The following is a 26,042-nucleotide window of genomic DNA, read 5'->3' on the forward strand; positions in this document are numbered from 1 at the left end:
ATGAAAATGATAGTCAAAAACACTTCAGTGATTTTTATACGACCGCAAAATTTGAAAAATTTTTCGTCGTATATTGCTATCACGTTGGCGTCTGCGTCGTCGTCGTCGTCCGAATACTTTTAGTTTTCGCACTCTAACTTGAGTAAAAGTGAATAGAAATCTATGAAATTTTAACACAAGGTTTATGACCACAAAAGGAAGGTTGGGATTGATTTTGGGAGTTTTGGTCCCAACATTTTAGGAATTAAGGGCCAAAAAGGGCCCAAATAAGCATTTTCTTGGTTTTCGCACTATAACTTTAGTTTAAGTTAATAGAAATCTATGAAATTTTGACACAAGGTTTATGACCACAAAAGAAAGGTTGGTATTGATTTTGGGAGTTTTGGTTCCAACAGTTTAGGAATTAGGGGCCAAAAAAGGGCCCAAATAAGCATTATTCTTGGTTTTCGCACAATAACTTTAGTTTAAGTAAATAGAAATCAATGAAATTTAAACACAATGTTTATGACCACAAAAGGAAGGTTGGTATTGATTTTGGGAGTTTAGGTCCCAACAGTTTAGGAATTAGGGGCCAAAAAGGGACCCAAATAAGCATTTTTCTTGGTTTTCGCACCATAACTTTAGTATAAGTAAATAGAAATCTATGAAATTTAAACACAAGGTTTATGACCATAAAAGGAAGGTTGGTATTGATTTTGGGAGTTTTGGTCCTAACAGTTTAGGAATAAAGGGCCCAAAGGGTCCAAAATTAAACTTTGTTTGATTTCATCAAAAATTGAATAATTGGGGTTTTTTGATATGCCGAATCTAACTGTGTATGTAGATTCTTAATTTTTGGTCCCGTTTTCAAATTGGTCTACATTAAGGTCCAAAGGGTCCAAAATTAAACTTAGTTTGATTTTAACAAAAATTGAATCCTTGGGGTTCTTTGATATGCTGAATCTAAAAATGTACTTAGATTTTTTATTATTGGCCCTGTTTTCAAGTTGGTCCAAATCGGGGTCCAAAATTAAACTTTGTTTGATTTCATCAAAAATTGAATAATTGGGGTTCTTTGATATGCCAAATCTAACTGTGTATGTAGATTCTTAATTTTTGGTCCCGTTTTAAAATTGGTTTACATTAAAGTCCAAAGGGTCCAAAATTAAACTAAGTATGATTTTAACAAAAATTGAATTCTTGGGCCTCTTTGATATGCTGAATCTAAACATGTACTAAGATTGTTGATTATGGGCCCAGTTTTCAAGTTAGTCCAAATCAGGATCCAAAATTATTATATTAAGTATTGTGCAATAGCAAGAAATTTTCAATTGCACAGTATTCAGCAATAGCAAGAAATCTTCAATTGCACAGTATTGTGCAATAGCAAGAAATCTTCAATTGCACATTATTGTGCAATAGCAAATATTTTCAATTGCACAGTATTGCACAATAGCAAGAAATATCTAATTGCACAATATTGTGCAATAGCAAAAAATTCCAATTGGATTTCAATTGGAGTTATCTTTCTTTGTCCAGAATAGTAATTGAATCAACTTAAATCATTGTTTTATACAATATACAATGTATATTCACTTTTACTACCAACTGATAGATTAAAACAATCTTTACCATTCAGTGATAGCAAGCAGTTTTTTTACATTTTAATATTTTATGATGTATTTAAATGAGTAGTTATTGTTGCAAACTTCAAGAAAAATTGAATTGAGATCAGTTTTGAAATAAGGGAAAGGGGGATGTGAAAAAAAAATTGGGGGGTCAATTTTTTTCATTTCAGATTTCATAAATAAAAAGAAAATTTCTTCAAACATTTTTTTTGAGAGGATTAATATTCAACAGCATAGTGAATTGCTCAAAGGCAAAAAAAAAATTTTAAGTTCATTAGACCACATTCATTCTGTGTCAGAAACCTATGCTGTGTCAACTATTTAATCACAGTCCAAATTTAGAGCTGAATCCAGCTTGAATGTTGTGTCCATACTTGCCCCAACCATTCAGGGTTCAACCTCTGCGGTCATATAAAGCTGCGCCCTGCGGAGCATCTGGTTAAAGAGTTATTTCCCTTAACTAAGTTTATCTTCTTAAACAATATTGTGTGAATTTGAGGCAAGAATGTGATTTCTTTCAGGTATGAAAAAAAATATAGTTGTGTTTCCTGCCTTCATACATTTTATGAACATTTTTGGTTACCATGGTAATGGTAAGCAGTTTTAAAAATCCCATAATCATGATAAAATCTTCAAAAATATTTTTCAAGAAAAAAAACTTTTTTGTCAACCTTGCTGCAAATGATCCTCCTACCCATAAGACATGTAAGACAGGAAACAAGTATATGTATATATATTTTGTAGCCTAACAAAAATTTCAAATAATCTCAATTTTTCTGAGAGCTTTCATTCAACAATTTAGCATACTCTCTTTAATATTGATAATTTTAAATATCAATTGCATGAAAGTGCAGGGTCCTCAGTAAATTGGAAATACAGTGTATAAATATATCATACTGTTAATCCAGAAATTATTGCGAGTTTTATTTATGCATAAAATGTGACTAGCTGAGTACCACAATAATAACAACAAGCATTCTGATATATATATCTTTTTACAGAATTAACTGATATCACCATATGATAAGTAATCTTGAATGTTTGTCCATTCTTGAAAAATTGCAGTAATAAATTAACACAATAATTTCTGAATTTACAGTACATGTATATATAATAAACATGATAAACGTATTGTCTTGTGTACAATTTAGCATTTGTTAATCAATTAGATGCACTAGTATGTGACATTCAGAGGGGACACAAACATTAATTTGACAAACCACCAGGAAAGGACAATCATAGAGCCTTTGGCTTTGCAATATGTCCAACTAATTTTATGCAGATTTTCACCAGTAAAAAACTGAACATGTTGATTAAGGCTCAAGTGACTTTTTCACCTTGTTTTATAAAGTTCTTAAAATAAATTTTAATGATAATTGGATCTGTTAACAAGTTAAAATTCTTACAAGTTTTTTTTTGGCTCAAATGACATGTACTTAACCTGTACTGTGCATGACAAAGAAATACTATTTTAAAGAACTCCAATGCAGCTGATTATTCAAATTTACTTACCATGCTTACTGTTGGTTTATTTGTTTGTGGAAACACAATTTTGTGGAATTAGGAAAAACTGTATTTTTTTGGATTTTTGATTTTGTGGTATAGCATAATTCTGCATACAACCTAATAGAAAATATATACATTGTTTAATAATAAAATTTATGGTTTAACTATTACCAAGAAATCGGCGAATATTGGTATCACACATATAATAATGAATCTTGGTACACAGCAAGTTCATTTTATGTCTGTAATTGTTTTGTTTGCTTTTTGATATATACAAATTCAGATATTTTCAATACAGAATGGTTGAGCAAACAGATGATGATATTCAGAGATCAAACTCAGATTTATTAATATTTGTTTTTTTAATTTCTAATTTTGTACTTAACGGTAGAAAAACTAGCAGTTATCTCCCTTTTATCATGCCTGTGTTACATGTACTGCTTTTTATTCACAAACATTTCATTTTGGCAACAATTCAATAATTCATTGAGGTAACAACTTTTGCTTTAAAACTTGATTTCTATAAAATGCCTTCTTTATTCATCTAAATATCTTTTAAAAAGAAACACAAGTTCGTTACTTCATCAGTTTATATCAATATAGAGCAATAAAACCTTATTTCTTAAAATACTTGTACGTTTTTTTTACACATTTTCAATCAAACACCTTCATTTTTGCTGAGTCGGTTCACATTTTGATACAACATCCATGTTTATAAAAACTTGACATTTTTTTTCAATAGCTGCCATGCAGAAACTGTTAACACTTTAGATTCAATAGCAGCCATGCAGAAACTGTTAACACTTTAGATTCAATAGCTGCCATGCAGAAACTGTCAACACTTTAGATTCAGTGGCTGCCATGCAGAAACTGTTAACACTTTAGATTCAGTGGCTGCCATGCAGAAACTGTTAACACTTTAGATTCAGTGACTGCCATGCAGAAACTGTTAACAATTTAGATTCAGTGACTGCCATGCAAAAACTGCTAACAATTTAGATATGGTGGCTGCCATGCAGAAATATTTTACAATTTAGTTCCAATGATAGCAATGTTTGCAGAGATTGTTAACAAGTTAGATTCTGTGGCTGCAATGTTTGCAGAAAATGTTTACAATTTAGATAAAGTGGCTGCCATGCAGAAACTGTTAACAGTTTAGATTCAGTGGCTGCCATGCAGAAACTTTACAATATAGATTATGTGGCCACCATGCAGCAACTAATTACCGTTAAGTTTCTATTACTGAAACGTTTGTGGAAATTGTTTACAATTTAGATTTAGAGGCTGCCATGCAGAAATGTTTATAATTTTTTTTCAATGGCCACCATATTTGTAGAAGCTGTTCACATTTCAGTGGATGTCATGTTTGGAGAAACTGTTTACTACTATGTTTCATCTCTGCTGTGTCTGTAGAGATTGTTGATGTACAAATGATGAGTGAATGAAAATAGAGTTGGGATCAAAATTTGTTTATTTGATTCATGTTTGTTATGAATGTGAAAAAATATATATATATATGTATATGACAAATAAACTTTTTACAAAATGAACTTTGCAGTTTATTAATCTACTTAATGTAAAGGGGGAAAAGAGCCATAATTTACATGAAATAGCAAAATAAGTCAAATTATTTGGCCTTTACTCTTAAGTTAATGTTATTGATAAATAGACAGGTTTGTATAATTTGGACAATTAAGTGCAGACATGTAACTTGTGCTGTCAATTTTACATTATAAATTAGTCAACGTTGTTAAATTTGATCTAAACAAGACTGCACACGCTGAAATGTCTCGCCTTTACTAATCATTGATAAGTGTAAAATCCTAAATATAAAGCTTTACCATAAAACTATCACATAAACTTAACAAGATCCAAGAAAATGATGTCATATAAACCAAACAAAAAATACATGTACACCTTGCAATCATTCAATACACTAAATATAGTTGACCTATTGCTTATAATTTTTAAAAAAAAACAGGCTTATTCAAGAAAACTTAATAATGACCAAAGAACCATGAAAATGAGTTAAAGGTCAGATGAACCATGCCAGGCAGACATGTACAGCTTACAATCCTTCCATACAACAAATATAGTTGGTATGTCGCTTACAGTTTAAGAAAAACAGACCAAAACACAAAAACTTTTCACTGAGCAATGAACTGTGAAAATGAGGTCAAGGTGAAATAAAACCTGTGAGACTGACATGTACTTCATAAAATATTTCCATACACCAAATATAGTTGACCTTTTGCATATAGTATTAGAAGAAGAAAAAACACTCAAAAACTTAAGTTTGACCGCTGAACCATGAAAATGAGGTCAAGGTCAGATGACACCTGCCAGTTGGACATATACACCTTACAGTCCTTCCATACACCAAATATACAAGACCTATTGCTTATAGTATGTGAAATATGGACTTGACCACCAAACTTAACCTTGTTCACTGATCCATGAAACAAGGTCGAGGTCAAGTGAAAACTGTCTGACAGACATACCAAATATAGCTATCCTATTGCTCATAATAAGAGAGAAATTAACATTACATGTACAAAAAATCTCAACTCTTTTTTTAAGTAGTCGCTCAACCATGTAAATGAGGTCAAGGACATTGGACATGTGACAGACGGGAACTTCATAGTATAAGGCATCTATATACAAAGTATGAAGCATCCAGGTCTTCCAACTTCAAAAATATAAAGCTTTTAAGTGTTTGGGGTAACGCTGCCGCCGCCAGATAACTATCCCTATGTTGAGCTTTCTGCGACAAAAGTCACAGGCTCACCAAAAAGGATGGACATTTTACACATAAGGAACTTTTAAGTCAAAATACCCATGTCCATAGGTCTTACAAAATATATTTTACAATCATTATCATATTTGTAGAATATATCTTTAAATTGTGAAGCATCTTCTTCGCTAATCAGACAGCATTTAGAATGCTGGCTTCAAAATGTTGAAGGTTCTAGGTTTGGTTTCCAGCTGAGTCAAAACAAACAACATGAAAGTTGGTGTTTGCTGTTCATCTGCTAAGCAGACTGAATTTAGAATACTGGCCTATAATGTGAAAGGTTCTGGGTTTGTTATCCAGGGGAGTCAAACGGAGACATGAAATTGGTAGCTGCTGCTTCCTAAGCAGACTGTATTCAGAATGCTGGCCTCGAATGATGAAGGGCCAGCTGAGTCAAAACAAAGGCATGAAAATTGGTATTTGATGCTACTCCTCTAAGCTGACAGTATTTAGAGTAGCATTATGCAGGCCTTGAATGTTGAAGATTTTATGTTTATTATCCAGCGGAGTCAAAACTATAAAGGATCTATATGAAAATTGGTATTTACTGCTTCTCCCCTAAGCAGACCGCATTCAGAATTCTGGCATCAAATGTGTAAAAAGGTTCAGGGTTTGATATCAAGCAGAATAAAATCAAATAAAAAATAGCAAAAAAACTTTGAATTGCAAAATGAAAGTCTGATCATGCTGATTACAACCAAATTATATTAAGACAGTTGTCTTTGATGACATTTTACCACTTTGATGATAATACATCAGTTCAAAAGTATTACCAGTGTAGTATCAGCACTATAATGTCTATTGTGTTGAAGTGATATATTATTGATATGTTAAATTTTCTGTAAATGAACTGATGTAAAATGTTTATCACACAAGGTTTTTCTACCTCTTGATATTAGCAATATTTCACACAATTTTTAGAATCTTTTTTATTATAATGCTCCAACTTCAATTAGATTTGTCCTTCCAACTGTTTTGATTCAAGTGACACTCATGAGACTTTTCTAGACAAAAGAAGGTTACTCAATTATTAGCCTGGTAATCTTTATGGGTTGTTTCTTGGAAATCTGATATAGACATTTAAAAGTCTGTAAAAAATGTGTTGCTAACATCGAAAATATGACCAATAGACAGATGATTATATCGGGGGTGAATTGTTTGGTTGTTGTGAATGTTGTCTCAATGATGTTTATGACAAATTTTATCTTTTTCATTGGTAAAAAAATCAAAGCTATGATTATAAATCTTTCCTACTAAGGCTCAGATATTTATAACACAAACAAGCACATACCATTATTCAACTTTTAATCAACCATACTTATTACTAATATAATGTTTTCTCATATTTTATACAACTACATTTATCACAGTTTTAATTAAATTGTTTATAAATATGAATGCATTTTTATTATTATCTATAATCACTTTAAAAACTCAAAACTTAAATATTCTTTTTTAAACAAAAGCTAACACAGCATGAACCAAAAGTAAAGTTTAAATTGTAACTTCAGTACACAGTAATAGCTATTGCTTGAATGAAAATCTAACGCTTTATCTACATTTTCTTCAAATCCTCCTCATAAATTTTCCATTCGAAATAGAAAAACAATATTTTCACATAAAAAATAATATCTTTAACTTCACTAGAGTTTCCCTTGTTTTCATATATTGCATATTACCCTATAAGAAATCCTATTTAAAAACTTTAATAGCATTTTGAATATATGTAGGAAAAATCTGTTAATTTATTGTATTTGAAATACATGGGAATTTCAATAAGGAAAATATGATGTCCTTAGACAAATTTAAATAATCTGAGACCATAGACACACACATATTTTAACACTTGTCATTCATACCTGCCAACATTTTATAATGCCTGTGTGGTTTTTAATTGCAAGACAGATTGTAAAGTCTAAAAAAAAACTTTAAGTTTACTTAAGGTGGTACCCAACACCTTCGCTAAAATTAATTTGGCTCGTTTAATTTTCATAAAATTTTGACAAACTATTTACTTTGACCCTTTGACAAAAATATAAAAATTTCAAAACATTTGAACCAACCAATTTATCAGAAAAATTACACTGGTTATATAGCAGTTTGAAAAACACTAATTTTGATCAATGAGAAGCTTGATATTGCATTCACAACGCAACGTTATTAAAACGTTTAGCTGATTTTACAGAGTTATCTCCCTGTAGTGTAAGGTACCACCTTAAATGTTGTTTATTTGTGTCCTCATACTTCTACAATCCTAAAGCCCTGCTAAAATTGATTGTTTTGTTTTAAATTTTGAATAAATTTGCTCTTTTAAAAATTTCCATTCCAAATCTTTCATTGACATCTGTCATTCACAGTGACAGTTTGCAGGTATGGTCATCTAATCTGTGGATTCACTAATAATAAATAATGAAAAGGGGAAGTAATACACTTCTCAAATGAATAATTTAAGACCCGTTAACATCAACAGTTATAGTTTGTCTCTCAACAAGTTTCCTGAAAAGTCCGTCTGGAATGTCCATTAATTGGCTATAACTTCCTATTTCCGATACATGTCCGTGATCTATAACGGCTATCTGGTCTGCTGACTTTATAGTGGACAAACGATGGGCTATTGTTATTACTGTACGTCCAACCATCAGTCTTTCCAAAGCTTCATGTACTAAATATTCACTCTCAGCATCTAAGGCACTAAAATAAACAATGATTAATTTATAGAACTATGTTCTCAAAATTGTCTAAAAATGTTTTTTATCCCCAAAAAATAGAGTAAAATAACACAAAGAGGTCATGTGGATGAAAATTTGAATTTGTTCTTGAAGCTGTACACCAATTATTATTTCATTTCTTTGACTTTTTATATATTTTGGTACACCATAGGTGCCCATGAATGCATTACACAAGACTTAAACAATCTCTCCATCAGCACAACATTCAAACTAGATCTGTAACTCATCAGGGTTGTATTTTGCTATATATCAAGGTTATGTCATTTTTTGATATTTTTGCGTAGACAGCAAATATTTGGTAGTCTCTGTTACATGTGATAGCAACTTGTGTAAATTCATGTAAATTGAGAGTTGGGGAGCAGCCTCAAGTGATTTGTTTAATGTTTCCTTGTGTTTTGTTTATGATTAGACTTTACATTTGATAAAGTATTGACAAACTTTATGCATTTGTAATATTCTATTATTATAATGACATTTAAGATATTTTACATCAAATTTCTACTATGAATTAAGGATGTACTTAGGTGAGTTTAGGTAAAAAATAAGAAATTAAGAAATGAAAATTGATATTATTAGCTGGTAGAGCATCAATTAAGGATAAAGATAAGCTAAAAATATTGATAGGTCATGGACCTCCTTTTCGAGATATTTGAGATTTATAATATGGCGGGAAAAGGCTGACTCGGACTTTTACCTTATATTTGTATTGGTATAATTTGGGTCTCAAACAAAAGAAAGAAAATCAAGAATCTTCTAAAATTTTGGTAAATGACCTTTCATGAGCTATTAAGTCTAATATGAAAAAATAAATGGGTGTAATGGGGCAAAATATGTTACATTGTATTGTATGGAAAAACACCAAGGAATCCGAACATTTGACACAAATTCCAAAACCTCACCTAAGTACATCCTTAAATCTTACCTGGTTGCTTCATCAAGAATTAGAATTTTTGGGTTCTGCAATAAAAAAATGTAAATCACAATGTACTGGTGTGTGTTGTGTGTTACTGGTGTGTGTTACATTATATAATATGTAAATCACAATGTACTGGTGTGTGTTGTGTGTTACTGGTGTGTGTTACATTATATAATATGTAAATCACATGTACTGGTGTGTGTTATATTATATAATATGTAAATCACATGTACTGGTGTGTGTTATATTATATAATATGTAAATCACATGTACTGGTGTGTGTTATATTATATAAAATGTAAATCACATGTACTGGTGTGTGTTATATTATATAAATCACAATGTACTGGTGTGTGTTACATTATATAAATCACATGTACTGGTGTGTGTTATATTATATAAATCACATGTACTGGTGTGTGTTATATTATATAAATCACATGTACTGGTGTGTGTTATATTATATATTATATAAATCACATGTACTGGTGTGTGTTACATTATATAAATCACAATGTACTGGTGTGTGTTACATTATATAAATCACATGTACTGGTGTGTGTTATATTATATAAATCACATGTACTGGTGTGTGTTATATTATATAAATCACATGTACTGGTGTGTGTTATATTATATAATATGTAAATCACATGTACTGGTGTGTGTTATATTATATAAATCACATGTACTGGTGTGTGTTATATTATATAAATCACATGTACTGGTGTGTGTTATATTATATAATATGTAAATCACATGTACTGGTGTGTGTTATATTATATAATATGTAAATCACATGTACTGGTGTGTGTTACATTATATAAATCACATGTACTGGTGTGTGTTATATTATATAATATGTAAATCACATGTACTGGTGTGTGTTATATTATAAAATATGTAAATCACATGTACTGGTGTGTGTTATATTATATAAATCACATGTACTGGTGTGTGTTATATTATATAACATGTAAATCACATGTACTGGTGTGTGCTATATTATATAATATGTAAATCACATGTACTGGTGTGTGTTATATTATATAATATGTAAATCACATGTACTGGTGTGTGTTACATTATATAAATCACATGTACTGGTGTGTGTTATATTATATAATATGTAAATCACATGTACTGGTGTGTGTTATATTATAAAATATGTAAATCACATGTACTGGTGTGTGTTATATTATATAAATCACATGTACTGGTGTGTGTTATATTATATAACATGTAAATCACATGTACTGGTGTGTGCTATATTATATAATATGTAAATCACATGTACTGGTGTGTGTTATATTATATAATATGTAAATCACATGTACTGGTGTGTGTTACATTATATAATATGTAAATCACATGTACTGGTGTGTGTTATATTATATAATATGTAAATCACATGTACTGGTGTGTGTTATATTATATAATATGTAAATCACATGTACTGGTGTGTGTTATATTATATAATATGTAAATCACATGTACTGGTGTGTGTTATATTATATAATATGAAAATCACATGTACTGGTGTGTGTTATATTATATAATATGTAAATCACATGTACTGGTGTGTGCTATATTATATAATATGTAAATCACATGTACTGCTGAGTGTTATATTATATAACATGTAAATCACATGTACTGGTGTGTGTTATATTATATAATATGTAAATCACATGTACTGGTGTGTGCTATATTATATAATATGTAAATCACATGTACTGGTGTGTGCTATATTATATAAATCACATGTACTGGTGTGTGTTATATTATATAAATCACATGTACTGCTGAGTGTTATATTATATAACTCGTAAATCACATGTACTGGTGTGTGTTATATTATATAATATGTAAATCACATGTACTGGTGTGTGTTATATTATATAACATGTAAATCACATGTACTGGTGTGTGTTATATTATATAACTCGTAAATCACATGTACTGGTGTGTGTTATATTATATAACTCGTAAATCACATGTACTGGTGTGTGTTATATTATATAATATGTAAATCACATGTACTGGTGTGTGTTATATTATATAATATGTAAATCACATGTACTGGTGTGTGTTATATTATATAAATCACATGTACTGCTGAGTGTTATATTATATAACATGTAAATCACATGTACTGGTGTGTGCTATATTATATAATATGTAAATCACATGTACTGGTGTGTGTTATATTATATAATATGTAAATCACATGTACTGGTGTGTGGTATATTATATAATATGTAAATCACATGTACTGGTGTGTGCTATATTATATAAATCACATGTACTGGTGTGTGTTATATTATATAAATCACATGTACTGGTGTGTGTTATATTATATAAATCACATGTACTGGTGTGTGTTATATTATATAATATGTAAATCACATGTACTGGTGTGTGTTATATTATATAATATGAAAATCACATGTACTGGTGTGTGCTATATTATATAATATGTAAATCACATGTACTGCTGAGTGTTATATTATATAACATGTAAATCACATGTACTGGTGTGTGTTATATTATATAACTCGTAAATCACATGTACTGGTGTGTGTTATATTATATAACTCGTAAATCACATGTACTGGTGTGTGTTATATTATATAATATGTAAATCACATGTACTGGTGTGTGCTATATTATATAATATGTAAATCACATGTACTGGTGTGTGTTATATTATATAATATGTAAATCACATGTACTGGTGTGTGTTATATTATATAACATGTAAATCACATGTACTGGTGTGTGTTATATTATATAACTCGTAAATCACATGTACTGGTGTGTGTTATATTATATAACTCGTAAATCACATGTACTGGTGTGTGTTATATTATATAATATGTAAATCACATGTACTGGTGTGTGTTATATTATATAATATGTAAATCACATGTACTGGTGTGTGCTATATTATATAAATCACATGTACTGGTGTGTGTTATATTATATAACATGTAAATCACATGTACTGGTGTGTGCTATATTATATAATATGTAAATCACATGTACTGGTGTGTGTTACATTATATAATATGTAAATCACATGTACTGGTGTGTGTTATATTATATAATATGTAAATCACATGTACTGGTGTGTGTTATATTATATAATATGTAAATCACATGTACTGGTGTGTGTTATATTATATAAATCACATGTACTGCTGAGTGTTATATTATATAACATGTAAATCACATGTACTGGTGTGTGCTATATTATATAATATGTAAATCACATGTACTGGTGTGTGTTATATTATATAATATGTAAATCACATGTACTGGTGTGTGGTATATTATATAATATGTAAATCACATGTACTGGTGTGTGCTATATTATATAAATCACATGTACTGGTGTGTGTTATATTATATAAATCACATGTACTGGTGTGTGTTATATTATATAAATCACATGTACTGGTGTGTGTTATATTATATAACATGTAAATCACATGTACTGGTGTGTGCTATATTATATAATATGTAAATCACATGTACTGGTGTGTGTTACATTATATAATATGTAAATCACATGTACTGGTGTGTGCTATATTATATAAATCACATGTACTGGTGTGTGTTATATTATATAAATCACATGTACTGGTGTGTGTTATATTATATAAATCACATGTACTGGTGTGTGTTATATTATATAACATGTAAATCACATGTACTGGTGTGTGCTATATTATATAATATGTAAATCACATGTACTGGTGTGTGTTATATTATATAATATGTAAATCACATGTACTGGTGTGTGTTATATTATATAATATGTAAAGCACATGTACTGGTGTGTGTTATATTATATAATATGTAAATCACATGTACTGGTGTGTGTTATATTATATAACTCGTAATTCATAAACAAAAGTAAAAAAAAAATTGTAAAATGCCAGCATTATACAATGTACTCAAATTCAACATTTAAGAAAAAAGGATATTTCTGGATTTAAAGTCTAGAAAAAATGCTTCCGACTATGTGAAAAAAAATGTATGTGGCAAAGTGATGATTTAAAGGTAGATAACTCCTTACGAGAGACAATTTGTCAGTAAATTTCAAAATAAATACTTTTTATGAATAAAACATAAGGTATGTGTTTTAAAGCAGACATCATTCCAAAAATAAATAAGATATACTTTCAAAGTATATATGACAAAAAACAGCACTTTTGTTGTTGCTTATTCTAATGGTTACTAAAAGATCTTAAAACAAGAATGTGTTCATAGTACACAGATGCCCCACTTGCACTATCATTTTCTATGTTCAGTGGACCGTGAAATTGGGGTCAAAACTATAATTTGGAATATTTGGAATTAAAGTTAGAAAGATTATATCATGGGGAACATGTGTACTAAGTTTCAAGTTGATTGGACTTCAACTTCATCAAAAACTACCTTGACCAAAAACTTAAACCTGAAGCGAACGGACGTACGGACAGACGAAAGGTGGGGCATAAAAATGTGACAGTGTCAATAGTGCCAAGATTAGAGCAGAAACTGCGTTAATACCTTTCAGGATCACCTCAGATGGTCTCTGGTACTTAAAAACATTTGTAAAGTTCATTGTTTAGCTTCTAGAGTATATCTCGACAAGTCTCTTTTTAGTTTTTTTTTGTTTCTTTTTTGCTTGTTGCGGTGGAGGTTATGGCCTTATGCAGGCATAACAAAGGTTACAGGTTGGACCTTTCTACAAAATACTGTCACTGTGACCCAACACCACAATATGAAAATCAATAACTAAATTGCTACAGTACTTTTTAAAATTACCTTTTTCATTTTATGGAATGGGATTTTAGAGATTACTAAAAATACATTAGATAAGATTTTCAAATATTTTTAGCAATTTAGCACATATATATCATGAATTATTAATGATAAAAGTGCTTCAAAATGTTGTTAGTTCTGACATTACCATCAAATTAAGTTTGTTACCTTAAGGATGGCTCTGGCTATTGCAACTCTTTGTCTTTGTCCACCTATCAAATACAAATTTTTCTATACATACTGATATGTTTTCATGGTGCAAAATTGCATTCAAAAAATTATTTCATACAATATACACTATATACTATATATATAACATCTAAAAGGTAGGATCGAAAGTATGGCACCCCAAGGGTGACTGGGGTATAGAAATATGTTGCCAAAGTGGGGCGTTCGTTTGGCTGTGCGGGATGTATCAAGTTCGCAGTCACGTCCGGTCAGAAGGGGACTTTTAATCCGATGCCTCGTTAAAGAGAGTGCCATGCGTTTAAAACCCTTGAAACAACTCTTTGAGGGGTCCGTAGGTGGCCTGTTGCAAGGCAAAATTTCTGTCCCTATCCAATATACCCTCCTTTCCCAGTGGCAGTCCAAATTTCCCCGACCATCATGGATTGAGGAAAAATAATATTATTATTATATAATAATGTTAGGGGGAAGATTTGGAACCCGTTAACATGTTTAACCCAGCCACATTCTGTATGCATGTGCCTGTCCCAAGTCAGGAGCCTGTAATTCAGGGGTTTTTGTTTATTGCTGTGTTACATATTTGTTTTTTGTTCATTTTATGTACATTAATTAGACCATTAGTTTTCTTGTTTGAATTGTTTTACATTGTCATTTCCTTTTATAGCTGACTATGGGGTCTGTGCTTTGTTGAAAGCTGTATGTTGACCTATAGCTGTTTATTTCTGTGTCATTTGGTCTTTTGTGGAGAGTTGTTTCATTGGCAATCATACCACATCTTCTTTTTTATATAACAAAGTATTAAGATGATAAACAACACCAGTACCTAGAATCTATACTTCAAGATCAGTGTGTATTATTGGTGAAGTTGATATGGACCAAGTGAATGTCCAAAACTTCTCATTATTATGTAAAACAGTACCTGACAAAGTCTGTCCTCTTTCTCCCACAAGTGTATTGAATTTATCTGGGAATGACTTGATGAAATGATAAGCATTGGCTTTCTTGGCTGCCTCGTATATCTCCTCATCTGTAACTGTCGTAGGGTCTTGTGATCCATAGGCAATGTTATCTCGTACTGAGCATGAAAATAACACAGGCTCCTATAATACAATGAAATTTTATCTATCAACTAATATAGGATTTGAACTCCAAATGAACTCACACTGGCTTAATCAATTTTAAGAAAAATACAGTATTAGAACATATATCATGCCGACCTTGGGAGGGCTGTATAGGCAGTCAAGGTTATAATATTAAAAACTCCCATCATCCTCATATTTCATGACATTATGCAAAATTAACTTCTCTAAGTGCTTAATACATGCATCCTTAGTATGCTAACAGTAAATATATTTTTTTTATAACAATAGACTTTTCTGATAAGATCATAAGTTTTGAAGAATAATTATATAATATTTTCCCAAGAAGTATATACTATTACACAAACATGGATATACCACAAAGGTCAATATTACTCAATATAAATTTAATAACCCTTTTATAAAATAGTGCAAAGTATTTTCACAACATTGATGATACTTTTATACTTTCATGAAAAAGAAATTCTTGCAGTTTTAAAAAAAAATTGTAGTATTTTAACTTCATATCCTGTTTTTATAATTTTTGTAAATCTAAACTATGTATATATTTTCTGTGCCTTAGTCTGCATATCTAAATAAGTACATCCAAATCTTCTTCTGAACAGAAAATTTGGCAGTATACAGATTTTTCACCTTGAGAAAGACTCAAGTGTTTCATAATCTTCTTTTATGTGGTGCACATTGTAGAGACACTAAAGCAATATCATTCCAAAGTTGCAACATCATTACTTACAACTTGGCTCTATTTAATGCTGAGTTCACATGTAATTCGAATTCGATTTGCATTAACTAATTCGAATTAGTTTAATTCGCATTCAAAACGTTTAACGTCCTAATTCTAATTCGAATTGGAATGCGCATCAAATTCCCTTTACTGTCCTAACGACGTTAACTTTTAATTCGGACTAACAAAAACGTATTTCTAATGCGAATTAGTTAATTCGAATTAGCCAATTCGAATCAATTCGAATTAAAAAAGAAGAGTGTGTCAACGCGATTAGGGAAATTGATTCGCATTTGATTCGAATTCAATTCGAATTAAAGGTACATTTGAACGAGGCATTAGACATCTGAAAAGTAACATTTAGGTCTGAACAAGATCTTAATGTTCATGGAGCATGACTCATTATTTTTGTTAGTTTATGATCTCTTAGATGTTTAGATCTGGACCACGACTTTTTATCAATCAAATTTTTTAATGTGTATTTTGACCGAAATGTCTTAACTAAAACCTTAATACTATTCTTTACCTGACTAACAGTACCTATCTGACCCCTTAGCCAGGTAGGATCTATCTTTTTTATATCTTCTCCATCTAATGTTACTGAACCTAGATTAAAAGAATAAAACTCAAATTTTCAAAAGGGCTTCAAACAGTTGCTATATATGGTTTTAAAACAATTTGTGAAAGATCAAAATGTCTTTGTTGCATTGAACATACTTTTTTTCTTGGTGTTTGGTGTTGATGTCTCCATAGGATGAGTTCTTGTCAGTGGTTGAAAATTATGTAGTAACCTATAGATCCATTATTTAATTAATTTGTTAGGTTGCAGTCTCATTGAGGCTTAATCCTTATCTCTTTCTATTCATTTTCATTAATGTGTTTGTAAAAGTCTACCGGTAAATAATTTGCGAAAACCATTTTTCAGTACCAAATTTTCCCTAGAACCAATGTACATGGTTGCTTCAGTAACATATTTTGAGAAGAATCATTAGGTCTCAACAATGATGAACTATAAATGTATTTGTCTCAGTCCTTTAAAAGGCTTTCATATATAGCTGATATGGTAACATAACTTGTAAGCTCATAATACGAAAAAAACTTATTTTTCTATTTGCCATTGTTACAATGATTCAGAAGGACAATAATATTTCCCAGTAAAGAAAAACATATGTTTGCAAGCTGCTAGTGTAACATATCTTGTAAAGGGTCATAATATCTCAGTAGTAAATAAAATATGTTTATAACTTGCTATGGTAACATACCTTGTAAAGGGTCATAATATCTCAGTAGTAAGGATCCAACCGTTGATTTCCCTGAACCACTTGGACCAACGACAGCAGTAATGGACCCTGATGGCACTAATAATGATAATTTATCAAATATCACAACATCATCCCGGGAAGGATAGATAAATCGGACATCGTTAAATTCTATATTACCTATTACTGGTGAAGTTGGAATAAGACCACCTGTAAATATAAAAAAAATAATTATTAATTGTTTTATTCTATATTCAATTCACTAATTCCATAAGACAGTTTAGATGAAGTTCTTTTGATGCATTCTGATTGGTCACATTTTGAGATGTAAAAACTATGATACTGTGGATTCATTTATTTTTGTGGGTACCAATTTTCATTGATAAAAGAAAACTTGTAAGTTCCTGGATATTTAATTTAGTGGCTTTGCCAAGGTCTGCATACAAGCCTGTCATTTAATGAACATTTAATTTTGTGGTTTACCTGTACCCACCAAATCAATGAAAATTAGTATCCAACAAATAATAATGAATCAACAGTATACTGACAGAAACAATGACAAAGTCAACACTAACAATGACAAAGTCAACACTAACAATGACAAAGTCAACACCAACAATGACAAAGTCAACACCAACAATGACAAAGTCAACACCAACAATGTTTTGAGTATTTCAAAAATTGTAATCTATGGTTTTGCATAATAATCAATAAAAAAGTCTCAAAATATATTTCATAGTACATGTATAAACAAAACTTCAAGAATAAATACCTATGATCAAACATTGTCAAACAGTCACTTATTGAACATTTCAAAACTGTGTACTGTTGGAGGAAATATTTTTACAGTGCATAATAATTATAAACAAAAAAATTAAGTTGATTTAATCAAAACTAAAAGTTTTGAAATATTTCCATCATAAATTACCACCTGGATGATATCAACCTGTAATAATTACATATCAACCTGTAATTATTACCACCTAGATGATATCAACCTGTAATAATTACCACCTGGATAATATCAACCTGTAATAATTACCACCTGGATGATATCAATCTGTAATAATAACCACCTGGGGATGATATCAACCTGTAATAATTACCACCTGGATGATACCAACCTGTAATAATAACCACCTGGATGATATCAACCTGTAATAATAACCACCTGGATGATATCAACCTGTAATAATTACCAACTGGATGATATCAACCTGTAATAATTACCACCTGGATGATATCAACCTGTAATAATTACATATCAACCTGTAATTATTACCACCTAGATGATATCAACCTGTAATAATTACCACCTGGATAATATCAACCTGTAATAATTACCACCTGGATGATATCAATCTGTAATAATAACCACCTGGGGATGATATCAACCTGTAATAATTACCACCTGGATGATACCAACCTGTAATAATAACCACCTGGATGATATCAACCTGTAATAATAACCACCTGGATGATATCAACCTGTAATAATTACCAACTGGATGATATCAACCTGTAATAATTACCACCTGGATGATATCAACCTGTAATAATTACCACCTGGATGATAATAACCACCTGGATGATATCAACCTGTAATAATAACCACCTGGATGATATCAACCTGTAATGATAACCACTTGGATGATATCAACCTGTAATAATAACCACCTGGATGATATCCACCTGTAATAATTACCACCTGGATGATATCCACCTGTAATAATAACCACCTGGATGATATCAACCTGTAATAATAACCACCTGGATGATATCAACCTGTAATAATTACAACCTGGATGATATCCACCTGTAATAATTACCACCTGGATGATATCCACCTGTAATAATTACCACCTGGATGATATCAACCTGTAATAATTACACTTTAATACAAACCATGTACTGGAATAGAAGGAGTTCTGTCTGTCAATTCCCACAATCTAGTACTAGCACCCAATCCTTTCATCATCTCAGAGTAAAATGATGTCATACCTGGGAAAAAGAAGAAAAATCAATTATCTGACATAAAATAAACTAGCAAAAAGATAAATCACAAAAATAACTGAACTCATAGGAAAATATGAAATAGAATGTCCCTAATCAAATGGCAAAATCAAAACCTCAAACACATTAAACAAATGGATAACAACTGTCATATTACTGACTTGGTACAGGCATTTTCGTTTGTAGAACATACTTGAAACCTTCCAGTTCAATTGAGTTTACCCATTGTTTCTGCTTAGTTCAGTGGTTGTTGTTGGTTCATGTCACATATTTGTTTTTTCGAAAATTGTTTTGTTCTAAATTATGCCTTTTTATAGCAAACCATGAGGTATGGGTTTTCTCATTGTTGAAGGCTGTACGTTTTCCAATAATTGTTTACACCAACTGAGATCTAATACTTACCACCTAGAGAAACACCAATGTAAGCAGCATACAACAAGAATGCAGAGAGATCACCAACTGAGATTTGAGATTCTGTCATCATTGTTCCTCCATAATAAAATACAGAGAGAACTACACAGTTACCTGCCAAACCAACCTGAAAAATATCAACACAAAAAATTATATGTTTTATCTATTAGTGTCTATTTTACAAAAAAAACCAGAATATTTGTGTTCGATTCCTTTATTTTCAACTTTGTCACATAAGGGGAGATAACTCAGATATAAGGGTAGGTAACTCTGATAAAATTTATTTTAATTTAAAGAATGTGTGGTGAATTTACCTATTTTAATATGTAGCAAGCAAATGAGTTCAGTGTGGGTGGTCCTATTTTTCTTTTCTTATTTGACAGCATATCATTATAGCTATCTTCTCATATTTCTTCTTTATAATTCAGTGGCTTATTTTCCACACAAAATTGGGGTTTCCATGCATAATCTATTCAAAATCTGACAATCTTTCACAATATTTTTGCATGAAAAAAGCCTGAAGACCCATACTTTTATCATATTTTTGAAAAATGCATGATCATGATGATTTAAGCTACATTTTGACAAATTATTAAAAATTCTATGGATTTTAATTTAAACCCCCATCTAACTTTAAACCTGCTTAAGAACAGTATAGGAAAAGCAAAAAGATCTTTATAAATAACAGCTTTCAAACTCCCTTCATTTAACCTGTTATAATACTTTTGTAGCCTGCAAACTAAGATTCTACTGGGCCTCTACTGGTACTTACTGAACCAAAGAACATAGCCCTCATAAGAGCCTCTTTATAAGTTAAGTCAAGAACATGTTTGATTCCTGTATTATAACGATCTTCTTCTGTAGTTTCATGGCCAAATGCTCTGACTGTTCTTATATTGCTAATCTTTTCCTCTGCTATCTGTAATTTAAAATGATATGTATTGCAATGCTGTAAAGTACAAATAGTATTACAATTCTTTTTTTAACTATAGAAGCTATAACTTTTTTGGGGGAGAGAGGGGAGTTTGTGTTTTCATCTCTTATGCTATCTGTACTTTTCAATGTGTGATTTGTTATTGCCCCCTTGACAGATGCCATTGTATCTTCAAAATGTCTAACTCAACTGAGAACCAATTAAGGATGTTTGGTCTTTTCTATTCTTTTCTTTCCTATTACTGTGGATTCATTATTATTCTTTGGATACTAATTTTTCGGTGATTTCATGGGTACAGGCTAAATAAAGTATTCAAACAAATTTACAAATTTTCTATAAGGTAATATGCAGGTTTTGGCAAAACTGAGCATCAAATAATTAACATTGAATTCACATTACAAAAGTTTTATCATCCTCATACCTGTGTTGTGTTTGCTAGTGAATCCTGAACATCTTTTGTGATGGCCCGTAAAAATCGTCCATAATATCGAGCCATAATGGATACTGGTGGTACTATCAACAAAGCTATACCTGTCAACTTAGGGGACACGTACATCTGAAAAATAAAAATGATAGAACTTATATATTTCAACTTTAAATATGAGAGGCTCAGTTAAACCTGTTATTCAGTGAAAAAGCAGTTTTCTAAGGTCAACATAGCTTGTCTTGTTGTGATCTGATGTAGAATTGCTTATATATTTTTTTAACCTCAATTCAAAGGTCACCTTTCTTATACATGTTATAAGGTCAGTTTTCTCTTGTCCCAAGTGTGACCTTTACATGTATACACAGGTTTGACTGTAAGTGTAAGATATTTGATAAAGGCAAAATTCTTGATTTTGTTTTGCCTGTTTTTTATTTTATCTTTATTTTTGGGCAGTTTTTCTTAATTAATTTAAACCCATAAAATCTCTATTCTGAAAGCCCATCCGTACGTTCATAAAAGCTTAAACAAATTCAAAGACGCCAGGAAACATAAAATTTGGCCGAATGAGAAGTCTAATAAAGATATAAATCCAGTAGCCATGGTAGCTGTTTGAAAATCCTCTGTATTTTCACTGACTTAAAATATAATTTAGACATGTTAAATTACTGTAAACATGGTAAACCTACCATCATACCAACTCCACCTGTGGCTTGTGCGACAGCTCGAAGTCCGTCAGATATGTTTTGAGTAACAGACTGGCCTACAAGAGTTGTGTCTGCAGATAATCTATTCACTAACTCTCCAGTCTTTGTTTTATCAAAGAACCCCATTTCTTGACGCATTATTGATGAAAAAAGTGTTTGTCGAAGTCTATTAATAATTCTATTTCCTGAAATCAGATATAACATCAAATCATGAGTCAGAAGTACATCTATTCTGACAAAATTAAAACATAAAGTAAAACAGGGGATTTGCCAACTACCTAAAAATCTGTTGGAGAGTTATTTCATTGGCAATCCTACCACATTTCCTTATTTTAAATAAATTCTGAAATGACTCTTACAGTGACTTGACTGCTAGTGTTGCTCTCCACCAATTGCAACTCATTCAAAATTTTGACCAAATTGCAGTTTGTTTTATTAAACCAAATTGTTCAACTGGTCAAAATATTAAACAAATTGTTCAGTCAAGATGTGAAAGTACAAGGTGATAAAATAACATATACTTACAATTCTGTAAGACTTTAACTCCATTTTAATGATGTTGTGACAAAATTAGTTTATCAGTTTGTAATAGTTATATTATAGTCATTTCCATGCTGAAGAGGAACTGTTTATTTTGAATTGCTATAAAATTGTCCAAAATAAGCTTTCATATAGTTTTTCTTTCTAAAAGTATTTTATATTTATAAGAATCAGATATCATTTTAAATAAAACATCATTATAGTGGAGTTAAAGTCTTATAGGATTGTAAGTATGTTTTATTTTATCACCTTGCACTTTCATGACTTGGCTGTGGTTTTCTACAGCAATTGGTTCAAATTTCTGACCAGTTGAACAATTTGATTTTATAAAACAAATTGCAATTTGGTCAAAATTTTGAATGAGTTGCAATTTGTAGAGAGCAACACTAACAGTCAAGTCACTGTAACACTCTCAAAAAACTCTCTTTGTATTCTTATCTATATACTGTGAATTCATTTATTTTCGTGGGTATCAATTTTCATGGATTGAGGAAAACTTGCATTTACGGGGATATTTGATTACGTGGTTTTGCCAACTTCTGCATACAAAGACAGTCTGACTATCAATGACTATATAAAAAACTTGTAATGTGTCAAACATTTGAATACATTGTTCACTTGTATACTTGAAAACCAACGAAAAATTGGTATCCAACGATTAATAATAATTTCCACAGTATTGTTTATAATTGAGCATCACAATGTTCTCCATTCTTTTAAATCTTTATCACATTTATTTTCTTTTATATTCTTAAGATAACAGAGATTACTAGTTAACAATTAAGAGCATATTATTTAAATATATAGACTTAAAAGGAGAAAAGAAGTTGTGCCAGTGTATTGTATTGATGCAATCGTAACTACTCGGCCATTCTCGCTATGCAGTACAATAACTTATTTCTTCGTGCAACCAGAGAGGCGGAGTAGTTCCGATTGTGTATTGATGGTTACATGTAATGATTTGAATTATCTCCCTTACTCCAAGGGTCATGTACAATGTACATGTATGATTATTGATGTTTTTTTCGCCTGATTTTTTCCTGCCTCATGTTCATTTATTGATGTGTCTTCATAAATATCACTTTTTTTATGTTTATTGGAGCACCATCTTTATTTTTTTGTATGGCCCATAATTCTCTATTCTGTTAAGTGTTCACTCCATCTAGACCCTCATAGATTCTAGCATTTTGTGTGAGTTTGTTATATTTACATGATGAACACTTGCTCTATTTTATTGATTTGGCATACAATAAAGTCAATCAAATTTCCAAATATTTACCTGATACTGACATTAAATAAACTCTTCCAAAGTTTGCTACGGCACCAACAACAAATACACCAACCATTATTTGACAGAATGTCGTTAGTTTCTCTTTCATTTTTTCTTGTTCAGATGGTGAATAAATGATATCTATAACTTTTCCAATACAAAATGGAACTGCCATTGAAACACCACTGGATATGATCAATAAAACAACAGCACCTAAAAAAAACATGTGAAAAATTATATAAATACTGGCCATAACAAGTGATATTATTCTAAATGTGTTCTTTAGGCTTGTTTGTCTAAAAGTAAAAGAAACCAAACAATATGTTTATGATTGTAATTTGCATTTTCAAATAATTTATTTCATGTGCGGTTGTTGATGAGGATATATCATGTTTATCTAATTATTGCAATTCTCTAGCAAATGAATTTATAAATCACATACATGTAGCACCTTTGGTTTTTACCAGTGATAAGTCATATAAATAGAACATAAGCCATTTGGATTCCTCATTTGTTCCTCCGATTTTCCTTGCACTCTTAAACAAGTTCAAATAGATTTCTCTTTTTCAAATTTGTAGAATAAACTTGTTTTGATCTTAATGGTCAACATGTTTTAAGTAAACACACTTATACAATGTAGTACAGTTTCTTAACATTATGTGTCACTTAGTAACTTAAACAGCTGCATTTACATATGTTTTATGTATTTTAACATTTTTGTTTAGGGGCCAGCTGAAGCTTGCTTCTGGGTGCAGGATTTTTCTGCTGTATTGAAGACCCTTTTGTGCATGTTGTGACCTTCGTCTGTTTTTGTGCTCTTTGGTCAGGTTGTTGTCTCTTTGGCATAATATGAAATATGATATTCCCCATTTCCATTCTCAATTTTATTTAAAATGTAAATGTTTATTTTATTGTGCATGATAATGATGACAGTTCTCATGTATTTTATTTTAATTTATGTGTAGAATAGTCGGTTTTAAAATCACTGATGAGCTGTATATGTTGTACTTTTTTGTATATGAATGGGTTCTAAATAAAGATTATGATTATTTACAATGCAAACTAGTCTATAAATACAATGTATGTATAATAAATGTTTTATAGTGTGTCCTTTTGTGTCGTATTGTTACACCACTGTCTCAGGTTAGGGTGAATGTTGGCATCAGATAAAAAGTGCTAATCGCTGCTTTTCTTTGCAACTGTCCTAATTAAGGAAACTGATGTTCTGAGGTTGTCGTTTGTTGATGTGGTTCATAAGTGTTTCTCTTTTCTGTTTCTTTTTTACATAGATTAAACCGTTGATTTTCCTGTTTGAATGGTTTTACACTAACCATTTTTGGGGTTTATAGCTTGTTGTTCTGTGTAAGGCAAGGCTCCATGTTGAAGACTGTACTTTGACTTATGGTTTACTTTGTAATTGTGACTTAGAAGAAGAGTTGTCTCATTGGCAATCATATACTACAACTTCTTATAAACACTGATTAAATAAAGGTTGTTATTATTATCATTCTATCCAGTATGGTGCACATTTTGTGCCTTATACATGTTATATGCTATCCAGATAACACTTGCCTGACAACTTCCATCTCTCTGGTTTTGCAAGAGAAAACAATCTCCTTATTTCATATGTCTTTTTCTTTAAGTTGTCAGGTGCCTTTTTATTGGTAGCTTTGACATTAGTAAATCTTTTTAAAATATGGAAGACTTTGGGTTTATCACATTTCAACTTCAAAAATTGTCTACCAATAACTGATGACCTATGTCTGATATTATAAGAAGTCAATCTTTGACTTAACAAGATGCAATTTCTCAGTAATATGGTCATATTTATTGCATCAGATCTTCAAACTCTTTGGTTTATGTGTATCCGGCTGTATTACGTAAGTCTGACATATGGAAAACTTGTTAACCAGTTATTTCGTATTCTGATACTTTTTTACAACACTTTTCCTAAATTAAAGATACGGTAGACATCTATATAATTGATTGTCCTTTAACATATTTCCTAAAAATACAAAAATGACATGTTCCCAATGTTGACATTCATGGGCGCAGACATGTTGGATGGACAAAAAAATCGACCTCTGGTCCCGCTCTTATTACACTG

At 30.8% G+C, this 26,042-nt stretch overlaps 1 protein-coding gene across 1 annotated transcript; it reads right to left on the reverse strand.

Annotated features, from left to right (window-relative positions):
* Positions 1–7,195: 7,195 nt before the first annotated feature.
* LOC143069500 (ATP-binding cassette sub-family B member 10, mitochondrial-like) lies at positions 7,196–26,005 on the reverse strand. The gene is made up of 13 exons (XM_076244176.1): positions 25,508–26,005; positions 23,945–24,148; positions 22,108–22,310; positions 21,416–21,550; positions 20,833–20,979; positions 20,052–20,187; positions 19,542–19,637; positions 17,640–17,846; positions 16,904–16,983; positions 15,473–15,653; positions 14,536–14,579; positions 9,559–9,593; positions 7,196–8,598 (listed from the first exon to the last, which is right to left on the reverse strand). The coding sequence occupies exons 1-13, from the start codon at positions 25,758–25,760 to the stop codon at positions 8,355–8,357; spliced, it is 1,965 nt and encodes a 654-aa protein (XP_076100291.1). The 5' UTR covers positions 25,761–26,005; the 3' UTR covers positions 7,196–8,354.
* Between the last annotated feature and the right edge of the window lie 37 nt (positions 26,006–26,042).

Source organism: Mytilus galloprovincialis, chromosome 3 (genome assembly GCF_965363235.1).
Source record: "Mytilus galloprovincialis chromosome 3, xbMytGall1.hap1.1, whole genome shotgun sequence".
Taxonomy (NCBI): Eukaryota; Metazoa; Mollusca; class Bivalvia; order Mytilida; family Mytilidae; genus Mytilus; species Mytilus galloprovincialis.

What these genes read in the sequence shown, in the direction of transcription:
- LOC143069500 (XM_076244176.1), bottom strand. Translation starts at nt 25,760, where the DNA reads ATGACCATATTACTGAGAAATTGCATCTTGTTAAGTCAAAGATTGACT. An exon ending in GGGCTATGTTCTTTGGTTCA is followed by an intron (nt 20,188 to 20,832) that starts GTAAGTACCAGT and finishes GATATTTTTCAG; the next exon opens with GTTGGTTTGGCAGGTAACTG. An exon ending in ATATTATGACCCTTTACAAG is followed by an intron (nt 16,984 to 17,639) that starts GTATGTTACCAT and finishes CTTTTAATCTAG; the next exon opens with GTTCAGTAACATTAGATGGA.